The following is a 21,168-nucleotide window of genomic DNA, read 5'->3' on the forward strand; positions in this document are numbered from 1 at the left end:
CGGCGGTGGCAGTGGCGGTCGTAGCGGTGGTGGCGGTGGTGGCCACGCTGCCGCACGCGGCCCGCGATCCGGCATTGTGGAGGAAGCAGGCGAGGGAGGGTTGGTGGATCGCCGCACAGACGTTGTTGAGAAACTCCCGTCCCCCGTGGGCGTCGAGGAGGAGCGGCAAAAATGTGGACTCCACCTGTTTCCGTCTGGGTTTCCACCAAGGCACTCTGGTTTTCGCCCACATGTAAAGACGAATTGGTGGCTGCCCATCCAAGCACTATCCAGCCTCAAGGCCCGCTGCCTAGCTTCCGAGATCGCATGGGATGGGGCGGACTGGGAGAGATTTGGGTCACGGCTTGCCAAAAGATGATTGTAGCCGAAATTTAATATTTCCCCGTTTACCTGCACGCTAATCACTGTATTGAGTGGTGGAGGCCCTCTAATCCAGCCGTGGATTGACCACGGGCTGCACACGTACAATCTCTTCACATTCAACTCGCTCAAATAATATTTCTCACTTTCGCTAATTTCCACGGCTTCCCGCTTCCATCGAGGTCCGTCACGTTTATTGAGATTTCAAGTTATCGATCGTTACCCCACCCCTCCCCCACCCCCGCATTCAACTCGCGCAGCCTGCTCCCAACGCTCACCGGCCATGGCCTGGTAGAGGTCCGAGTTGTAGTCCAGGTAGGCGTAGCCGTCGAATTCGAAGGGGCCCTCGCACTGCGCGCGGCACTCCAAGTCCGCAGCGAAATACTCGTCCACCGCCAGCTCCATGTACTCCACGGCGATTGGGAACTCCTCCGCCGCGTAGCGCTCCACTCCCTGCTGGAACGCGTCCTGTGTCCGGCGCACGCCATCATGCACACGCGCACGCATACGCCCTGCTAGAAAGCGTCCTGTCTTCCGAAAGACATGTACGCGTCTGTGTCTGCGCATGCGCGCGATTCCCCTCGTGTGTCCGCATGTCCCACCCTTCCGTGTCCCCGCATGTCCCTCTCCCACGTGTCCCGCCTGTCCTCTTCCAACGTGTCCCTCTCCCACATGTCCCCGCGTGTCCCCGCCTGTCCCCCTCCCATGTCCACCCATGTCCCCTGCTCCCCGCATGTCCCTGCTCACAAGATGCGGCCGCGCCTCGCGGTCGACGAAGTGCTGCGCCTCCACATTGTACACCTGGCGGTAGTACTCCAGGTTCTGCCTCATCTCCGTGTGCTCGGGGTTCCCCACCGAGAACGTGTGCGCTGCTGCCGCCGCCGCCGCCAGGTTGTCCATCTGGGCCGGCACACAGGGGGATCACGGCGTGAGACATGGGGAGACGGGGATCAGAGCGTGAGAAACGGGGATCAGGCCATGGGACATGGGGATGAGGCCGTGGGACACGGGGACTTGGAGATCAGGCCATGGGACACCAGGACGTGGGGATCAGTGCGTGGGATGCGGTGATCAGGATGTGGGATTTAAGACGTGAAATAGTGTAAGTAGACAAATGATGGGACACTGGAGATAATAGAGACACGGGACTCTGGGAGACAGCCAGTGGGACATGAGACACAGGACACCTGGAGACACGGGACGAAGGACGTACGCTGGAATTCCAAAAAATGCAACACAGACCGCTACAAAGCGTAGCCGAATTCCACAGCAAGAACTCTTCCTCGTAAGTAAAACAACAAATTATGTTAGAACTGGAGAAGATATGAATTCATGTGTTCGGTGACAACTCGTTTCAGCCACGAAAAAAACACGGAGCCGCCGTATTTTGGCACAACGATTAGGAAAATATTATGTTCCCAACCGTAAATTATCCTACGTCAAAGCTCTTTGATTATTGTTATTACTACAAGCAAGGCGGGGGAGATGAGGAATCGCTGAACAGCGCATGTGCCGTTTTGGGACCACAGTTGTGGAACAGATTACCCGGAAATAGTGTTCATGTGCCCACAGATCATCGGTTTGAGAAAAAATTGAAGACACATTTGCGTGCGACTTGCGTATGAATGACTGAGCTTGTTGGTGCTCATTGTCCGTGCGTATTGTCTAACACCGTGCTGCTTGTGAGTATTGTCAAAGGTCTGCAATCACTTTACGGAGAAATTATCTCAAATACCAATACCCGCCACTCGCCACCAAGTGACGATGACGTCACGACGGCGCCCGTGCCAGGCCAGGTGCACTTTATCTGAAATACCCACCCACACCCCTCCACCCACACCCCCCCACCCACACCCCCCCCACCCAGCCGAGATCCGTTGCGTGGCTCAACCCAAGGATCGTTGACGGATAATAAAATTGGCTTCCAACACCTACCCGGCGGCACTAAATAAAGCTCGCCGTTTACGGATGTGTTGAGGAAGAGGCATGCGCACGCCGCACGGACTCCGCAGCGATCACCAACGCGCGCCCGTCTCCGGAATGCAATCCCCCCATTTGCGGTACTAGGAGGCCAATGTGGTCGCGAGTTTGCACACACTCCTCCAAATCACTGGGCCAAAAAAGCCTTTGGTCAACGTGGCCGGTTTGCTGGAGAGGCAAGTCCCTCATAGCGATGCCACGTTGGTTCATATCATATTGGGCGGGGGGGGCGGGAGCCATCGGCTCATTAACGCCGCGTCATATAACAGCGAACTCAACCGAGCAGCAATATCGGCCGTGTCTGACACGGCCACTGCACTCGCGCGTCATATTGCACCGCATCACACGAGACCAGGGGGGGAGAGGGGGTGGGGGGCGGTAGCGGCAGGGCGATTCTGACCGCATGGGACACAGGGCACTGGACACAGGACACAGGAAACGGCGCACGGGACAAAGAACATGACACAGGGCACTGGACACAGGACACAGGAAACGGCGCACGGGACAAAGAACATGACACAGGGCACTGGACACAGGACACAGGAAACGGCGCACGGGACAAAGAACATGACACAGGGCACTGGACACAGGACACAGGAAACGGCGCACGGGACAAAGAACATGACACAGGGCACTGGACACAGGACACAGGAAACGGCGCACGGGACAAAGAACATGACACAGGGCACTGGACACAGGACACAGGAAACGGCGCACGGGACAAAGAACATGACACAGGGCACTGGACACAGGACACAGGAAACGGCGCACGGGACAAAGAACATGACACAGGGCACTGGACACAGGACACAGGAAACGGCGCACGGGACAAAGAACATGACACAGGGCACTGGACACAGGACACAGGAAACGGCGCACGGGACAAAGAACATGACACAGGGCACTGGACACAGGACACAGGAAACGGCGCACGGGACAAAGAACATGACACAGGGCACTGGACACAGGACACAGGAAACGGCGCACGGGACAAAGAACATGACACAGGGCACTGGACACAGGACACAGGAAACGGCGCACGGGACAAAGAACATGACACAGGGCACTGGACACAGGACACAGGAAACGGCGCACGGGACAAAGAACATGACACAGGGCACTGGACACAGGACACAGGAAACGGCGCACGGGACAAAGAACATGACACAGGGCACTGGACACAGGACACAGGAAACGGCGCACGGGACAAAGAACATGACACAGGGCACTGGACACAGGACACAGGAAACGGCGCACGGGACAAAGAACATGACACAGGGCACTGGACACAGGACACAGGAAACGGCGCACGGGACAAAGAACATGACACAGGGCACTGGACACAGGACACAGGAAACGGCGCACGGGACAAAGAACATGACACAGGGCACTGGACACAGGACACAGGAAACGGCGCACGGGACAAAGAACATGACACAGGGCACTGGACACAGGACACAGGAAACGGCGCACGGGACAAAGAACATGACACAGGGCACTGGACACAGGACACAGGAAACGGCGCACGGGACAAAGAACATGACACAGGGCACTGGACACAGGACACAGGAAACGGCGCACGGGACAAAGAACATGACACAGGGCACTGGACACAGGACACAGGAAACGGCGCACGGGACAAAGAACATGACACAGGGCACTGGACACAGGACACAGGAAACGGCGCACGGGACAAAGAACATGACACAGGGCACTGGACACAGGACACAGGAAACGGCGCACGGGACAAAGAACATGACACAGGGCACTGGACACAGGACACAGGAAACGGCGCACGGGACAAAGAACATGACACAGGGCACTGGACACAGGACACAGGAAACGGCGCACGGGACAAAGAACATGACACAGGGCACTGGACACAGGACACAGGAAACGGCGCACGGGACAAAGAACATGACACAGGGCACTGGACACAGGACACAGGAAACGGCGCACGGGACAAAGAACATGACACAGGGCACTGGACACAGGACACAGGAAACGGCGCACGGGACAAAGAACATGACACAGGGCACTGGACACAGGACACAGGAAACGGCGCACGGGACAAAGAACATGACACAGGGCACTGGACACAGGACACAGGAAACGGCGCACGGGACAAAGAACATGACACAGGGCACTGGACACAGGACACAGGAAACGGCGCACGGGACAAAGAACATGACACAGGGCACTGGACACAGGACACAGGAAACGGCGCACGGGACAAAGAACATGACACAGGGCACTGGACACAGGACACAGGAAACGGCGCACGGGACAAAGAACATGACACAGGGCACTGGACACAGGACACAGGAAACGGCGCACGGGACAAAGAACATGACACAGGGCACTGGACACAGGACACAGGAAACGGCGCACGGGACAAAGAACATGACACAGGGCACTGGACACAGGACACAGGAAACGGCGCACGGGACAAAGAACATGACACAGGGCACTGGAGACACAGGAAACGGCGCACGGGACAAAGAACATGACACAGGGCACTGGACACAGGACACAGGAAACGGCGCACGGGACAAAGAACATGACACAGGGCACTGGACACAGGACACAGGAAACGGCGCACGGGACAAAGAACATGACACAGGGCACTGGACACAGGACACAGGAAACGGCGCACGGGACAAAGAACATGACACAGGGCACTGGACACAGGACACAGGAAACGGCGCACGGGACAAAGAACATGTCAAGGCGGCAAAGACATATACCCCGTGTAGCTGTTGGGGGCAAATAATGTTAGCGAGCACTTATAAAGGCTGGCACAGCACACGGAGGGGGCGTGCCTCTGTATTCCCAGTGCTGATGTTTACACATCGTGCCAGATGCTTATTTAAGGCCGAGTCGACCTAGGGTATTCCCAGGACCAGTTCAAATACTTGCCCCTGTTATTGACCACGAGCAGGACTCGAACTCCAGTAGGCAGGTTAGTAGCGCAGTGCGCTAACCCCTGCACTACCGCTCCCCATACAAACACAACAAAGACACCCCGTATAGGTTTAACAGACTGTTAGGGCAAGTACTGTTAGCGACCACTTACACACACACACACAGTCATCCTGCCGCCGGTTTATCGGCAGGTCAAGCCCTGCAGACGTTAACTACTAGCGTGTGCGTAGCACTTTCATTTCCGCAGAACGCTCTTTAAAAAGAAGGGGGACTGCGCCGCATTGTTTATTTGTCTCTCCGTCTCTCATTCTGCTCCAGGAAACGCTGGCCAAAGCGTTTCAAGCTGGCATCCCATGGGCTGTTGTTGCCCTCGGTACACAGACGGACAGACGGGACGGGAGAGATGAGCAAGACAGGGCAAAGGATGAACAGACAGACGGACGGATAGACAGACAGGGAAGGAAAGTGGGAGGGAGGGCAACCGGCCAATTTTGGTTGATGCAAACGGTGCAAAAGCTTTTCTGGAATCCTTCAAGCGCCCGTCTCATGCCACGACTACGTGCTCACTCTCGCGTTCTGCTCGCCCTTGCACGATCGCACGCACGATCGCACGCACGATCGCACACGCGTGCACGCACACACACACATACATGCCCCACTTCACTGACTGCCCCTGGGGCGTCAGAGGGAGGGTTCAGGGCAAAAGTGAAACGCGGGTGCGGGGTCGAACGGAAAACGGGGAAAAGTTTCCACCAATGCTTAAATCGCGGGAGTGAGGGCGGGTAGGGGGGGTGGAGGGGTGGGGGCACCCGGGGGACGGGGACATTGCGTCGACGTAGGAGAACGCTCCGTCGGTCGGGATATTTGAGATTCTTTTTGCCGAGACCGAGTCGGGCGTCGGGTTACGTCCGGAGGGGGGAGGGAGGGGAGCCCACGCACGGCCCACGAGCTCGTTTGGCGCGACACGCGGCCTGCAAACGATAAATATTTATCGGCTCTAAGGTGGCTTTCTTGGGGCCCCCTTGAGATGCTTGGGGTGCTGTACTTTAGTTCTCCCACGTGGGGGGTTTCGCGGCCGTGCTGTGTAGCCGTCTTCGTCAGATCGTGCCCGCGCGTCGTTCCGACACGATGTCCGACGTTTCGCTCCGCGTGCCGCCAGGAGCTCTCTACAGGAACCAAATCCCAGTCCCTTGAACGTGCGGTACCATCCGAAAACACATCGCGGCCACAACCGCGACAACCTACGTGGCGGTAATGTTAATCAGTCGCTGCAAGAGCATCTCAGCCGCACTCATCGGGGACTAGAGGGGGAGAATATTTTTGACCGGGCAACAATTAACGGTGTTTGGTCACAACGATCAATCGTATTCTGTTGTCTCATTGTCCAGATTTTTCTATTTTGATGTTTTACGAGTGTTTTAATGTGATGGAGTTCCCGAGTGGCAGATTTGTGCCAGGAAGGTGGCGGCATGTGTTCAACAAAAAATATTAAATTGACTCGACTTCGATCGCTGGAAGGGTCTCTCTCTGCAGTGACGGAATGGAACGAGGGGCACGTGTCCGCATGCGGTCGTCCGCCGCAGGAATCTGAATGTACAATTTGTTCCTCGCCAGGGAGAAGATTCCCCCGCCTGCGGGTTACATGGCAGATAATTCTGCAGCGTGCAGGTCAAGAGGTCGCGTGCAGGTCAAGAGGTCATCACGGCCAAATGGCATGGTCGCGAGATGATGTCACATGTTAACGACGTCATCGGGGTTTGCGTGTGCACGGCGTCCGATGTCGCCGTCACGGGACAAGGGCTTGCCATTTTACCGGTGGGGTGTTTCCTTTTTTTAAATTGTCAAGTTTCGGTTGTTGTCTTACAGGGCAAGTCTCTACTCGCAACACAACGCAATCGTAAAATGTAATTCGTGCCGTACGCCTCATCTTTCACGAGCTATAGTGACAAATCGAGACTCGCTGTGCAGACGAGACAGATGGTGCACACGAGACAGACGTTACAGATGAGCCAGGCAGTACAAGGGACAGTCGAAAGCAAACACCCCCTTCACAGACAGGCAGACAGACAGGCAAGCAGACAGGCAGATGGATAGAGCCGATGCGGCAAGCCGTTTTTAACATCCGTGGGACAGCGTTCGCGGTGAGTCTTGGGACTCGGCGAGGATTTTCTGGGATTTTAAACAAAAAAAAACGGTCAGGCCTGCCTGAAAAGATGTGGTTTTGTTAAGGCTGGGCTACTGCCCCGACCACCATCCCCACCCCCCGCGAAAATCTGCTCATAGTCAGCGTCCGCACCTATGTCATCCGTCTGGCATTTTCGCTTTGTAGATTGTAAGGTCATATTTTCCACTGACTTAATAACGTCATGCGCCCGCCCGCACGCTCGCACGCGCGCACGTACGCACCGTTACTTTTCTTTCCCAACGCTACTTTTAAAGCCGAGCCAACTCTCAATTGTCCACGGTCTTCGCCATCTTCATCATCGTGTGGCCGACGTCGACGAAGAGCAATGGCCGTGATTCTACATCGAGGTAGTTAACGAGCCAGATAATCACACCAGTAGTAGCGGAGCGGTGCGTCACGGCTGCGATGATGCCTCCTCCTCCTTGGTATTTGTGAATCGGGCCATTGAGTCGTCATGGCATTTCCCCGTGGCTCTGTCTCCGCACGCTGGCTGGAGAGTTTTGTATTTTCTATTTGTGAATTATTATCATCATCAAGTGACCACATCTGCTGCTGGCCCATGGTTTGTGCAGTGGATGCGGTTCAGGGGTTGTGGCCCATGAGCTCCTCGGGAGATTGAAGCCGGGGGATCTCCTGCGACGCGGAGTCTTTCACGCAGGAGGCGTTTCTCTTTCACTTTGGGGGAACGGCGGTGGGGAAATGGCAAAGCCCACATCAAACACAAACACAGGGAATACAAAGCAGATGTAAATTGGGTGGTGGAGGAGGTGGGGGGATCGTCAGCCACTGCTGGATGAAGGCTGCCCCCAAAATCGCCGTTGACTTGCCGACGAGTCTGCAGTCCAGCGGGCAGCGAGTCGCTGGCCCCTAATGAGTAAGGAGCAGCGGATAAGAAAGCCTGCTTGTACATCAATTTATTTGTCCATCTCCCTTGCGTCTTTGACGCACAGACAAGACAGACACTCTCTCCTCGCACTGGGCCCGTACCTGCGGCCAGCCGGCCAGTCGGCCGAGCGAGCGAGCGAGCGAGCGGCCGGGACACAAAAGGAGCCGGTGTTACCGGCGGGTAACCGCACACTGCCGGCCCAGGGCGCACGCCAGCACGCCCCTACCGACGGCAACCCGTGGTCGACTGCTGGGGTGGGGGAATTTTAATCCTGAAATTCAATCCCGAGACGGAACAGATGCGTTACTGTGTGTACACACACAATGAAATTAACTATCCAACGCTCGTCCCAAATTGATTAAATTAAAATAATAATAATTATAATAAAGGGATTTGAACTCGCGACCTTTCCGAGAGAGGGTCGAGCGGTCCTGCTTTCTACCGGCTACATCGTCACACTCCACCATCGTCATCGCCAGCCATGATCATTCCACTGCTGGATGAAGGCCTCCCCACCAAACCTCTCGCAGTGATTCTCGACCATCGTCACACTGCGCCGAAGGGGGGGGGGGGGTGCGGGGGCACATTACTCAGTCCACTGACAATGGGTGAAGTGTACAAGTGTAAGTGTTTACGTGCAAGACTTAGAGCATTGTAGATCTTCAGGGTGACCCTTGCCACATGAGTGAAACCAATCATCAATCACAGCTTCCTGGCTGTCAAGTTGCTAGGAACCTAAAATATTAAAACAAATATTTGGATTTGGGATGAAAAATAATTCTGATAATGAACAGATTTGGCTACATTCAGGCCAAAAATCGACTTTACAACCCTTCTTCTTGAAAACCATCGGAACTTCGAGCATCAGTTCGCTCGCTCTCGCGCTCGCTCGCTGTCGGTTCTACGCGTTCACCGCGTCAACAGAGAGGGGGGCAATTTTTTTCAAACAAAACGTCAACGGCTCGCATCCACGCAGAGATAAGCCAGCCGTGGATTTGAACACGAGCGATCCCACAACAAAGAACTACACAGCGAATGAATATGGGCGCCGTCAAACAAACACAAAGATCTCTCCCCCACCCATATTGCCGTTAACAAGACTGTTGGGGCGAGCGCCTACGGTGAAGGCCGGCACAACACACAAAGGGGCGGGTGGACAGCACCACTCCCGGCAAACTTTGTCTCCCGAGTGGCGATGTTCACACATCGTAGCAGGTACTCATTTGAGGTTGAATCGACCTAGGGGAGTCCCAGGACCGGTTCAGATAATCGTCACCGGCGTTGTTGGCCTTGGGCGGGAATCGAACTCGGGTAGCCGGGTTTGCAGCGCAGGGTGCTAACCGCGACACGACTGCTCCCCACACACACATCACGAGCTATGCTCTATCCACTGCTGGACGTGACCACCTGTTGCCAATGCAGGTGCTGCCACGCACACGAGAGAGGGTGGCGGTGGCGATGCTGCGAACATTCTAGGCTCTGTGTGCGGAGCGCGGGGCGAGCGAATGAATGGACATTCCACCGCGCGCCTGCCCTGCCGGGAATGCGCGGCAGACGATGGACGTTGCTTAATCTGAAACACAGCCAGGTTAGAGGAGACTCCAGGGCATGGGGGGGGGGCGGGGGGCAGGGGGGGCGGGGGGCGGGGGTTCACGATGTGGAGGGGAGGGACGGATCGGGTTCAGGGAGGGCAAGCGGGTGAGCGAGCGGGCGATCGAATGAGTGCTGTGGGGGTGAGCTAGGATTAGGGGTTCACATCAACTCTGTCCCCTAACCCTTTATGGTATGGCGGCCGACCCAAACAAAACCTCTAGCCCTAACCCCATTCCCATCCTTTCTCGCACAGTGCGAGAGAGAGAGATCACATGTCCACACCTCTAGTCCACGCGGTGTTGGTAAAGCGATAGTCTCACGTTGACCATCAGTGTATGTTGTCGTCACGGTGCAACACCGACGTTTCCCCGTGCACATTCTAAATTGCTCCTGCACGGTATCCACGCCGAAATTTTGGGGGGGTTGGGTTGAGCGGTGGGTTGGTGGCTGCAACTAAAATCTAAACAAGAGCCGTCAACTGTCAAGTAAATATTTAAGAAGCCTTCGGAGACACTCGCCAGTGGAGAGGGGTGGGGGAGGGCCACGTGGCACGGCCTCGAGAGAGATGGAACACACAACTCATCGTCGACAACATCGTCATCGCCATCATCAGCCTTGGTCTCTCCGCTGCTAGACGAAGGCCTCCGCAAGCTATCGCCACCTCCCCCCTCACAGTCCTGCGATGGCACGATCCATCACGGTTCCTGAACACGGGTGCAAGGGCCCAAAACCGCTAGGCAGCCAGTGGCAAACGGCACGACCGCACACTTTTGTAGTTGAGAATGACGATGGGAACGACGGGAATCTGCCAGGCCGTGGGCGGTGAAGGGCCCGGTGCGGCACAAGGCTATGGAGCAGCGTCGTGCAACAAGGAACGCGATGCTATCGTTCCGGGTTTTTCAGCTTTCCAACTTGAGCCGTTGCTCCCACGTTTTTTAACACTTTCCAAGCGAGGCGGAAAGCGTTTACGGACGAGCTCTGTCCGTCTGCCCTATCCATAACTTGCTGGCCCGCCCGTACTGGACAACTGTGAAAAAGAGCTTCATAGCGCATTGGATTCCTCCTGCAGTCTACGTAAAGATTCTGATGATGAAGGAGGCCTGATGAACTCTCATACAAATGATGCACTACGAATGACACTTTAGTATGAATGAGTGTTGCTATTGGGAACTAACCCGATTGTAAAATCAGACAAACTGGCCAGGGCTTTGCCCAAAACTTTGGAGACAAACAAAACCAGAGCCAAGAGGGCTGTGTGCAAATATGCAAAGGCGTTTCGCCCCCGACAGGTCCCCGTCAAGTTTCCAAACTTGCTAATTAAATGGAACAAATAGCAAACCACAGTGAACCCACTGCGGTCTGCACTCCTTCAACGGAAGAGGAGGAACAACAAACAGCAAAGCGACGCAAACTCTCTCGCTGCTGAAGCCCTCTCGTCGCAGCAGACGTCCACGTTTGACATTTAGCTCATGAATGCATTTCCAAAATCTTACGCAAGAATAGACATTTCGATTTAAAGCTTTCGTGACTGCAGGGATTCATATTGTTGGCTCTTTCGGTAAAGTCACGTAGAAGGGAAATAATAATATAATAACAATAAAACATTATATAAAATGTTTTTTCACCTGACGACGGCTGCTTGCGTTGTGGCCGAAACGTCGTGAAAATTTTATTATATTATGTTTTATTTTTATTATTTTATTATTTCCCTTCTACGTGACTTTACCGAAAGAACCAAGAATAAGAATAGACATAATTTCATCTCGAAGACAAGCGCGTGTTTCAAAGCATCGTACAAGTCCACGCATTTGCATGTAATATCCTCATCTTTATCGACGACATCCAATTGGAGTGGGGTAGCGCTCCATCGGTTTGAGCACTGCGGGATGAACTCGCCGTCCAGAGTTCGATTCCCCACCATGGCTGACGTACACGCGGCCCGAATGTGACATTTGAGTTAGATGGACAGGAATCTGGGCCTCCAAGGGATTTGGAATTCTCCCCAATTCCCAAATTTTTGTCCCTGGGTCTTCAAGGAATTTTGGAATTCTCCCAAATTCCCTAATGAGGAGGTGAAATTCCAGATGTCATGTCAGAGAGGCAGGAAAGAGATAGAGAGAGACACTACAGATTGAATTGTGATGGGTGGGTGGGTTGGTGGTTCATTGGTTCATGAATAGGTGGATTGGTGGGTGGATTGATGGGTTGGCAGGTTGGTGGGTAGGTTGGTGGGTGGGTTCATGGGTGGGTGGATTGGTGGGCGAGTGGGTGGGTGAGTGGGTGGGACAGACTAAGGGGCGGCACCTTGTATTGCAAGATAGGCAATGAGAGATCACAAAGGGCAGTGGTTTCCAACCATCCTGAAGATAAGTGGACAACTGTCAATCCTCGACAGTTTTTCGCAGATAAACATGCAGTAAAAAAAAATTCGTTTTGTTAATCAAGGTCGGATTTGACGCAATTTCCTCGGGCCGCTTACGACAGCGTTCCAGACCATCAGCCGTCCATGGACCACCGGTTGGGAGTCACCGTTATAGAAGAGATCGTGATTGGTCGGGTCGGGTCGGGTCTGGTTGGGTTGGCTGGACTAGGGGAGGGTAGGGCAGGTCAGGGGATGGCACCTTGAAGTAAAAAAAATAGATGGGGAGAGAAATCCCACAGCGGGCCTCAGTGATGGGTTGGTTCAAGTCAGGGTTATTTGTTTAACCAGGTGGGAATTTAAGAAGACACCGGGATAGAGGATTTGACCTGGGCCACCAAAATTCAGCAATTAAGCAAGCAGCAATGAAACAGTTTGGTGGTTGATTGGTTGGGTGCATGGTTGGGTGGATGGATGGTTTGGTAAATGGATGGTTGGGTGGGTGGATGGTTGTTTGCTTGATTGGGTGGTTGTTTGGGTAGGCAGGGGGGGCGCACGCACCTTGAAGTATGCAAGCTGCAGGTAGTTGTAGGGGCTACGCTTGCGGAACTCCAGCTGCGTCTCCTCGGAGACAAGGTGCAGCGAGGCGGGGCCCAGCACCTGCTCGAGGCACGAGTGCAGGCAGTGCGCGCGTCGCACCACGGCCTCCAGCAGCCGCAGGTCCCACATCCCCCACTCCCCGCGGTCCCCCTCAGCCTGCACGGCTACGCAAGGGGGAGGGGGGGGGGCAAGTGGGCAGTGGCATCGCTAAGTAAAATAGGTTCAAGCCTGACTGCTGACGAGACACCGAATGGCAAAACCGGTCTGCCGTTTGCTGAACCAATGCCGCTGAAATCATGCACTCTCAGAAGGCCGTGTGGCTGATGGGATTGATGAAAACATATATCGGTTCAATCTTGATTTGAAGCTTTCGTGACTGCAGGGATCCATATTCTTTGGTTCTTTCGGTAAAGTCACGTAGGTAGAGAAATGTTATTATATAATTTTTTCTACCTACGTGACTTTACCGAAAGAGCCAGAGAGTATATCAGTTCAAGTTCTGATAATAACAGAAAAAGCTCATCACTATAATAAAACTATTAACATAATGTCAATTGTAATTAAGTCTTATGATGTAATTATTTCACACAGCTGTGATACAATAAAGTTTGGACACTTCTTCTTCATGCAACGTTTGAGGTCACGTGGTGGGGTTTCCCCGGGCACCCTGGTTTCACCCCATGTGCCAAACGCTCATATAACAGCAAGAGCATCAGCCAAATATCCCAATACCGGATCTTCCCGAGACTCAAAATGGCTAAATAGATGGCATTGTGTGATCACAGGCACACACCAAGTCTGATGTTCTGTGGGTGTGTGACTGTGTCCGTCTCTCCAAAATAGAAAATCGCTTCAATAAACACAAAACACTCCTGGTTATTCGTGATAAATTGGCCAAACATACTACACAGATCTCCGATTAGCACGGTTGGCTACGTACGGTGCGAAAGAAGTTCAACATACGTACATAAATCCCGTTCTGAAAATCCCCGAGACTAAGTGAGTCTCTCCCACTTCCGCCCCCGTTGCCTGTCGATTCACAGCAAACACACAACGCCCCACTGTCTCGTTTTCTTAATGGCACACACATTTCTCCACTCAGCGCCCGCTGCCAGGGTGGTGGCGGTGGAGAGTCAAGGGTGCCACGGTGGCGAGATGTCAACTCCCTCACTTGATACGCAAAGGTCGTGGGTTCGACTACACACCCCAACGCCTGCTGTATATTTGAAGTTTGCACGTCTTTCTCTCTCCACCTGGTCACGTGGGTTTTTCTCCGGGTCCTCGGGTTTTTTTCCCTCCGCATTTAGAATCGATATCACGCGTAAATGTTCTACACTTCATCGTCAAATGACATAATTATCAACATTTTGCCTTCTACTAAAAAAATGTGAACATATTTTTTACATACATTCTATCACACAAATACACTTTTATCAAACCAAAACATTATAAAGCAACTCATTATGCATAAAAATATTAAAGGAACGCCCCACGGTTTTATTCTTTAGTTACAAATGTCCAAAATATTCTGATCAGCTGGTGACGGCTGAAAAAAAGTATTTTTTACTTTTGAGTGCATTTTAAAATAAAAAAGTTGTTTAAAAAAAACTTTTTTTAAGGAGTTTATTTCACTCTATACCCGAGCGACGCCCATCACGAGCCAGGCTGGCACGGCTCAGGAAATAACCACGTTGTTTTTTTTTCCATTGCAGAACCAGAGCCGTGGTGGATGACATCACACACAAGGAACGTGTTTGTTGTTATTATTATTACTGCTACGTTTGTTAAATGCAGGAACGCCTCACCGAGTCACAAGACAATTTTACAGGAGAGTCATGTTAGGATTTCGCAGTCAAGGGCGATGTTGCTGTTGGTGTACAGCTATTTTTCCAGGTCGCTTCTGTAAATGGAGCTATATAGCTCAGTGGGCCTCTACCTGGTAAAATAAAACGTTCAAATGATAGCTCATTGAAGCGACGTATCATGTGGAAATGTATCCCAGCCAAATAATCCAAGCACACGTTTCTAAACGTGGAGAGAGAAAAAAAAAACCAGAGGACCTCGAGAAAAAATCCACGCGATTACAGGGAGAACTCCAAATACACGGACATGAAGGATCGGGATCGAACCCACGACCTCCTGCATACCAGGCGAGGGAGTTAACATCTCCTAGCCACCGCAGCATGCCCCATTGTAGCAGGGCCTCCACTAGAAAGAGCTCAAGAGAGCCCGTCTGTTGGAAAAGGGTATCTCAGGCCTACTCTTCCATACGGGGAAGACACCTTGGGGGCCGTCCATAAATGACGTCACGAGATTTTGGACGATTTTTGACCCCCCCCCCACTCGTCACACGGCGTCACAAAAAGTCAGACCCCCCCCCCCTCAAATATGACGTCACAAAGCTCTGCCCCCCCCCCCCCCAAAAAATATAAAACATGCTTCAAATCGCTTTAAAATATTGTCATTGTAGTGCGTATTTAATGTGGCGCTGCACTCTGATGTTGTAGGAGTGTTGTTATAACAATTAGTAGTTGTTATAACAATTCTACATGTATTTAAAGTTGCCCATTTTGATGTGACGTTACATTTCTCACCCCCCTAGGTGCGTGACGTCATTTATGGACGGCCTCTTGGAAGAAGAGGCGGGGCAGTACCCACACTTTAGCCCACCCAACCTGGGTGGACAAGAGGCTGGAGATTAGGGGATTTAATAAACTCCCCGTCGCTGTTGTGTGGCGATGGCAGAGGTGGAGAATGGTGCAAGAGAAATTGTTGGCGTGGTGGGGTTTAATGAACACGGAACCGCACACACAGTGCTGGCATTCCTGAGAGGGAATGCGCATGAGTTACAGTCGCGGTGGTAGTTGTGGCTGTAGTGGTGGTGGTAGTTGTGGTGACGGTGGTAGTGGTGGTTGTGGTCGCGGTGGTAGTAGTGGTTGTGGTGGTAGTGGTTGTGGTGGTAGTTGTAGTGGTGGCGGTGGTAGTGGTTGTGGTGGTAGTTGCGGTGGTAGTGGTTGTGGTGGTAGTGGTGGCGGTGATAGTGGTTGTGGCGGTGGTGATAGGGGGGGCGGTGGTTGTGGTGGTAGTTGCGGTAGTTGTGGTGGTGGCGGTGGTTGTAGTGGTGGTGGCGGTGGTTGTAGTGGTGGTGGCGGTGGTAGTGGTGGTGGTAGTGGTGGCGGTGGTAGTGGTGGTGGTGGTAGTGGCGGTGGGAGTGGTGGTGGCGGTGGTAGTTGTGGTGGTGGTGGCGGTGGTAGTTGTGGTGGCGGCCGAGTGCCTCACGGGGAGGCAGGTTTCACGGTGGCTGTGTTCGAAGACAACGAACCGATCGATATCCTGGGGTTTCAGAAATCTGTGATTGATTCGATTCCTACAATCGCTAAATTAGTTTCTTACGATCGTGACCAAAGACGGTCGATTACGATTGCTCATCGTGTCGTCGTGATTGCAATAGCTTTCTATAACATACTGTTTATTGCACGTTAACGCAAAATACAGTTTTAATATGCCTTCATATGCTACAAATATGCACACGTGTGTGCACTGTACGCACACGTGTACACCGTCTGCATACCGCACGCGCAAACTGTACACGCACTGTATGCACACGTACAGTACGCACGTCTGCATACTGTATGAGCATACTGTATACCCTGCGCGCGTACAGTACACACTGTACTGTGCACACTATACTGTTACAAGCACAGGACAAAGATCCCCCGTGTAGCCTGCACAGACTGACGGGGCAAGTGCCGTTAGCGAGCAATTGTGCAGGCCGGCACTGTGGCCAACACCACGCCCGGCCGCCTTTGTCTCCCCAGTGGCGATGTTTATACTACACACCGCACCAGGTACTCGTTTGTGGCTGAGTCGACCCAGGGGAGGCCCAGGACCGGTTCAGGTGATCTGTCACTGGTGGTTGTTGGTGGCCGTGAGCTGGAATCGAACTTTGGGGTGGCTGGTTGCGTGGCGCTAACCGCTACACCACCGCTCCCCACACCAACACAGCACACACACAACAACATGTGTGTGTGTGTACTGTGTTGTGTGTGTACTGTGTTGTGTGTGTACTTAGTACAGGACTGCTGTTACCACACCAGCACCCGTGTTCCCACGAGGGTCGTTGTGCTTTTGAGGGCGACCTTATGGCGACTTGGCAGAGTTGACCCAACAGAAAGTCGACGCCAAAGTTTCACTGGAATTCTCACCATTACCACCGCCACAATAACCATCACCATCACACACCGTCGTAACCACAATTGCCACGAAGGATTATCCCCATCACCGTTATCAACATCCTTATCATCACCGCTGCCATCACTTCACCATGCCGATCATCAAATCAATATCATCACTAACATCACAACCACAATTGGGATATCAACACCACACTCATCACATTACCGTTATAATCACCACTAACCACCAATATCACTATTGCGTTATCATTCACAACTGTTATCACCACCACCATCGTCACCATCACTATTCGACCATTACGACCACCAAAACTGTCACCACCATCCATATCTTCACCGCAATCATCACCTGCGATTACCACTACCATCATCACCAACACCATCATCACCAACACCATCACCAATATCACGACCCAACACCGCTATCACCACCGCCAATCAATCACCTGCAATCTCCACCACCATCACAACAACAACAACAAAACCCCAGCTGGTCATCAACCACCACCATCGTCACTATCACCATTCGACCATTACCATCACCAAAAATGTCACCACCATCCATATCATCACCTGCGAATACCACTACCATCATCACCAACACCATCACCGCTATCACCATCACCAATATCACGACCCAACACCGCTATCACCACCGCCAATCAATCACCTATCTCCACCACCATCACAACATCAACAACAAACAACCTCAGCTGGTCATCAACAACAACAACATCAACAACAAAGCTGTACCATGGAAGGCGCTGTGATTGGTGCAGCGCTGCCCGCAGACGACAGTGAGGCGGCGCCGCTCGGCGTGATTGCGCAACGCCTGCTCCATGGTGGACACGACGACCCGCCAGTCGCCCCTGTGGTACGCCTCCACGCCGCTGTCGAACAGCAGGTCGTAGGGCTGCAGGGTGGACGAAACCTCCACGGTGGAGACAGTCACCACCATCACCACCATCACCGTCGTCGTCGTGACAAGCAGCAGTGGCGAGCTCCGTGCGCCGTCCGTACGGGTCATGGTTGAGCTTGGCTTGCCCGAGTCACTCGAGGAGGATACGAGACTGATGAGACGAGACTGGGAGGATGAGTTGTCGTGGACCCCAAGGACACTTCTTCGCTCCGGCCTCTCGTTTCTGGATTGCCCGCCTCGGAATCCCGTTGCTTAAAAAGTTGCCGGGTGGCTGAGCGGTATTGGCTGAGTGGGGGGGGGTCTTGGATCTGTCCCACAGAATGTGCACTCCGCCTACCCTCCCTCTCTCTCTCTCTCCTCTCATACTCCTCCCACTCTCTCCTCCTCCTCCCACTCTTTCCTCCTCCCACTCTCTCTCTTTTTTTTACTCTCCTCCTATTCCCACTCTATCCTCCCACTCTCTCTCTCCTCCTGTTCCCACTCTCCCCTCCTCCTCCCACTCTCTCCTCCTCCTCCCACTCTCTCCTCCTGTTCCCACTCTCTCCTCCCACTCTCTCTCTCCTCCTCCTCCCACTCTCTCCTCCTCCTCCCCACTCTCTCCCACTCTTTCCTCCTCCTGTTCCCACTCCCCCTCCTCCCACTCCTCCTCCTCCCACTCTCTCCTTCTGTTCCCACTCCTCCCACTCTCTGTCTCCTCCCCTCCTCCTCCTCTCCCTCTCTCCTCCCCTCCCCTCTCTCCTCCTCTCTCCTCCTCCTCCTCCCACTCTCTCCTCCTCCCACTCCCTCTCCCCTCCTCCTCCCCTCTCTCTCCTCCTCCTCCCTCCTACCTCTCTCCTCCTCCTCCCACTCCTCCTCCTCCCTCTCCTCCTCTCTCCCTCCTACTCTCTCCTCCTCCTCCCACTCTCTCTCCTCCTCCTCCCACTCTCTCCTCCTCCTCCTCCCACTCTCTCTCCTCCTGTTCCCTTCTCTCCTCTCTCCTTGTGCGCCCACTTTCTCCACGACCCAATCGACGTCTTGCTGTCCTCGCCACAATCTCTCCTCCTCCCACCCTCTCCGCCCCCCACTCTCTCTCTCTCTTCACCTCCCTTCCTCCTCCCACTTCCACCCCACCAACTCCTCTCAGCTCCTCCCATCCGTGTCCGCCCTTCGCTTCCCCCTCCTTACCAAAAATATTCGACAGAAGTTCCACGCAAGCTGTGAACTTTCCATGGCTTTCCATAACCTTCCATGGACCTCTTTGCCACGGGCGGATCCCACATTTTTTTTTAATTTGGGGGCGGTGGGCTGGGTGTGAGGACGTGCGGATGCTGAACTGTGTGTGTGGAGGAGCTGTGACCGAGCAGATTTGGACACGCCGAGGCTTAGTTTAAAAAGAATAGCGAATTAAGTATACATTTCTTTTCATAGAGCGCCTTTCAAAGAAAAATGCACAGAGCGCTGAACAATGACCCAAGCAGTAGTTATGGCCACAGGAAATGCAGTCCTGGCCAGACGGACAGAGAGAGAGAGGAACTTGTAGGAGCGATAACAAACTTGGGGAATATTACATTCCTGTGTAGGATGACAGCAGCAGCAGCAGCAGCAATATGGTTCAGGAGCCAAATTCCGATGTCGAGGTCTTGCCAGCCACGAACTGAGAGGGTTTCAGCAGAGAGAGTTCGTGTAGTTTCGCTGTTGCTCCTCCTACACTCTTTGAGTGCAGACTGCCATCGTTTAGTGTACGAGCAGGGCCGTCCATAGGTGGGGTGGTGCGGGGGCTCCGGGGCCAAATCATCTCACACCGTGATGTCAAAGCGCGCCCCCCCCCCCACCCCCCAAAGCACGGGGCCCGGGGCGGTCACCCCGATTTGCCGTTCCCTTGTGACGGGTCTATATAACGAGCCATAGGTAGGGTTGTGTGGCCATGGTGCATGGCTAAAGCAAGAAAAACGATTCGTTTTGAGGGTGAAATCAGTGATTCCCACAGGCGGTGAGCCACGGTATAGAGTAGATTATCTCGTGGGTTCGATCCTGACCCAGACGCCTGCTGTATATGTGGAGTTTGCGTGCCTCTCTCTCCATGGTGAGATGTTAACTCCCTCGCCTGGTATACAGGATGGTCGTGGGTTCGATCCTGACCCAGACGCCCGCTGTATATGTGGAGTTTGTGTGCCTCTCTCTCCGTGGTGAGATGTTAACTACCTCGCCTGGTATACAGGATGGCCGTGGGTTCGATCCCGACCCAGACGCCTCCTGTATATTTCGAGTTTGCGTGTCTCCCCGTGGTCACGTGGATTTTTCTCGGTCCTCGGGTTTTTAACCTCCACGTTTAGCAAACTGGGTTGAGAGTACTGTATTTGGCTGCAATAAATGTCAAAGTGATGAGCCACTTCGTTGAGCTATCATTCGTGGCCAGGTCGCTTCTTGAAAAGAGCGAAATAGCTCAGTGGGCCTTGCCTGATAAAATATAACGTTTTGTTTAAAATAGGTCACGAATACAGATCGGTGCGAGCCCTCTTAATTCTTTAAAGGTTCACTCAGTAAATATTTAAATAGAAGCTGTCTTACCGGGAGCCAGTGCCAGGGGGCCATGACTTGGGCATATGTATTCTTAGGTTTTTTCGGTAAAGTCACGTAGGTAAAAAATTCAAATTAAGTGATTTTTAAAAAAATTAACTTTTATTAATTTATTTTTTTACCTACGTGACTTTACCGAAAAAAACCTAAGAATATGAATCCTTGCAGTCACGAAAGCTTCAAATCTAGAATTGGGCATATGTGTTGGTAAGGAGTAGTTCTCGATTCAACTCGAGGTCGCTTCAGGACCCTTTGCCGGGAAGCCTGACAGAGGGCAGAGGTCGCAACCGGGTACCCGATACCCGTACCCTACCCGATACCCGTACCCGATACCCGGCCGGGTACGGGTACGGGTACCCGTTTGCGACCCTGGTGCGGCCGGGTACGGGTACGGGTAGGCAGTGAGTCACCGGTGAGTAACCGTTTGTCACTCATTTCGGGTAGGGTACGAGTAGAGTACGGGTACCCGTTTGCGACCCTGGTGCGGCCGGGTATGGGTACGGGTAAGGAATCAAAACCCGTTTGCGACCTCTGACAGAGGGGCATTAGAATCTTCGACCCGAGAAAAGACGAGTGCATGGATCAACTTATCTGCATCAGAGGCGGACA

At 53.2% G+C, this 21,168-nt stretch overlaps 1 protein-coding gene across 1 annotated transcript in view; it reads right to left on the reverse strand.

Annotated features, from left to right (window-relative positions):
- The window catches only part of P3H1 (prolyl 3-hydroxylase 1), a 28,815-nt gene extending 10,379 nt beyond the window's left edge, over positions 1-18,436 (reverse strand). Inside the window, exons 1-4 of the mRNA XM_061566118.1 lie at positions 17,838-18,436; positions 12,850-13,052; positions 1,108-1,260; positions 639-828 (exon numbers count right to left, since the gene is read on the reverse strand). Of these exons, the coding sequence (XP_061422102.1) occupies positions 639-828; positions 1,108-1,260; positions 12,850-13,052; positions 17,838-18,111 (820 nt within the window). The 5' untranslated portion in view covers positions 18,112-18,436. The remainder of the gene's footprint in view (positions 1-638; positions 829-1,107; positions 1,261-12,849; positions 13,053-17,837) is intronic.
- Between the last annotated feature and the right edge of the window lie 2,732 nt (positions 18,437-21,168).

Source organism: Lethenteron reissneri, chromosome 36, assembly GCF_015708825.2.
Source record: "Lethenteron reissneri isolate LAM-NWPU_2019-01 chromosome 36, ASM1570882v1, whole genome shotgun sequence".
Classification (NCBI taxonomy): domain Eukaryota; kingdom Metazoa; phylum Chordata; class Hyperoartia; order Petromyzontiformes; family Petromyzontidae; genus Lethenteron; species Lethenteron reissneri.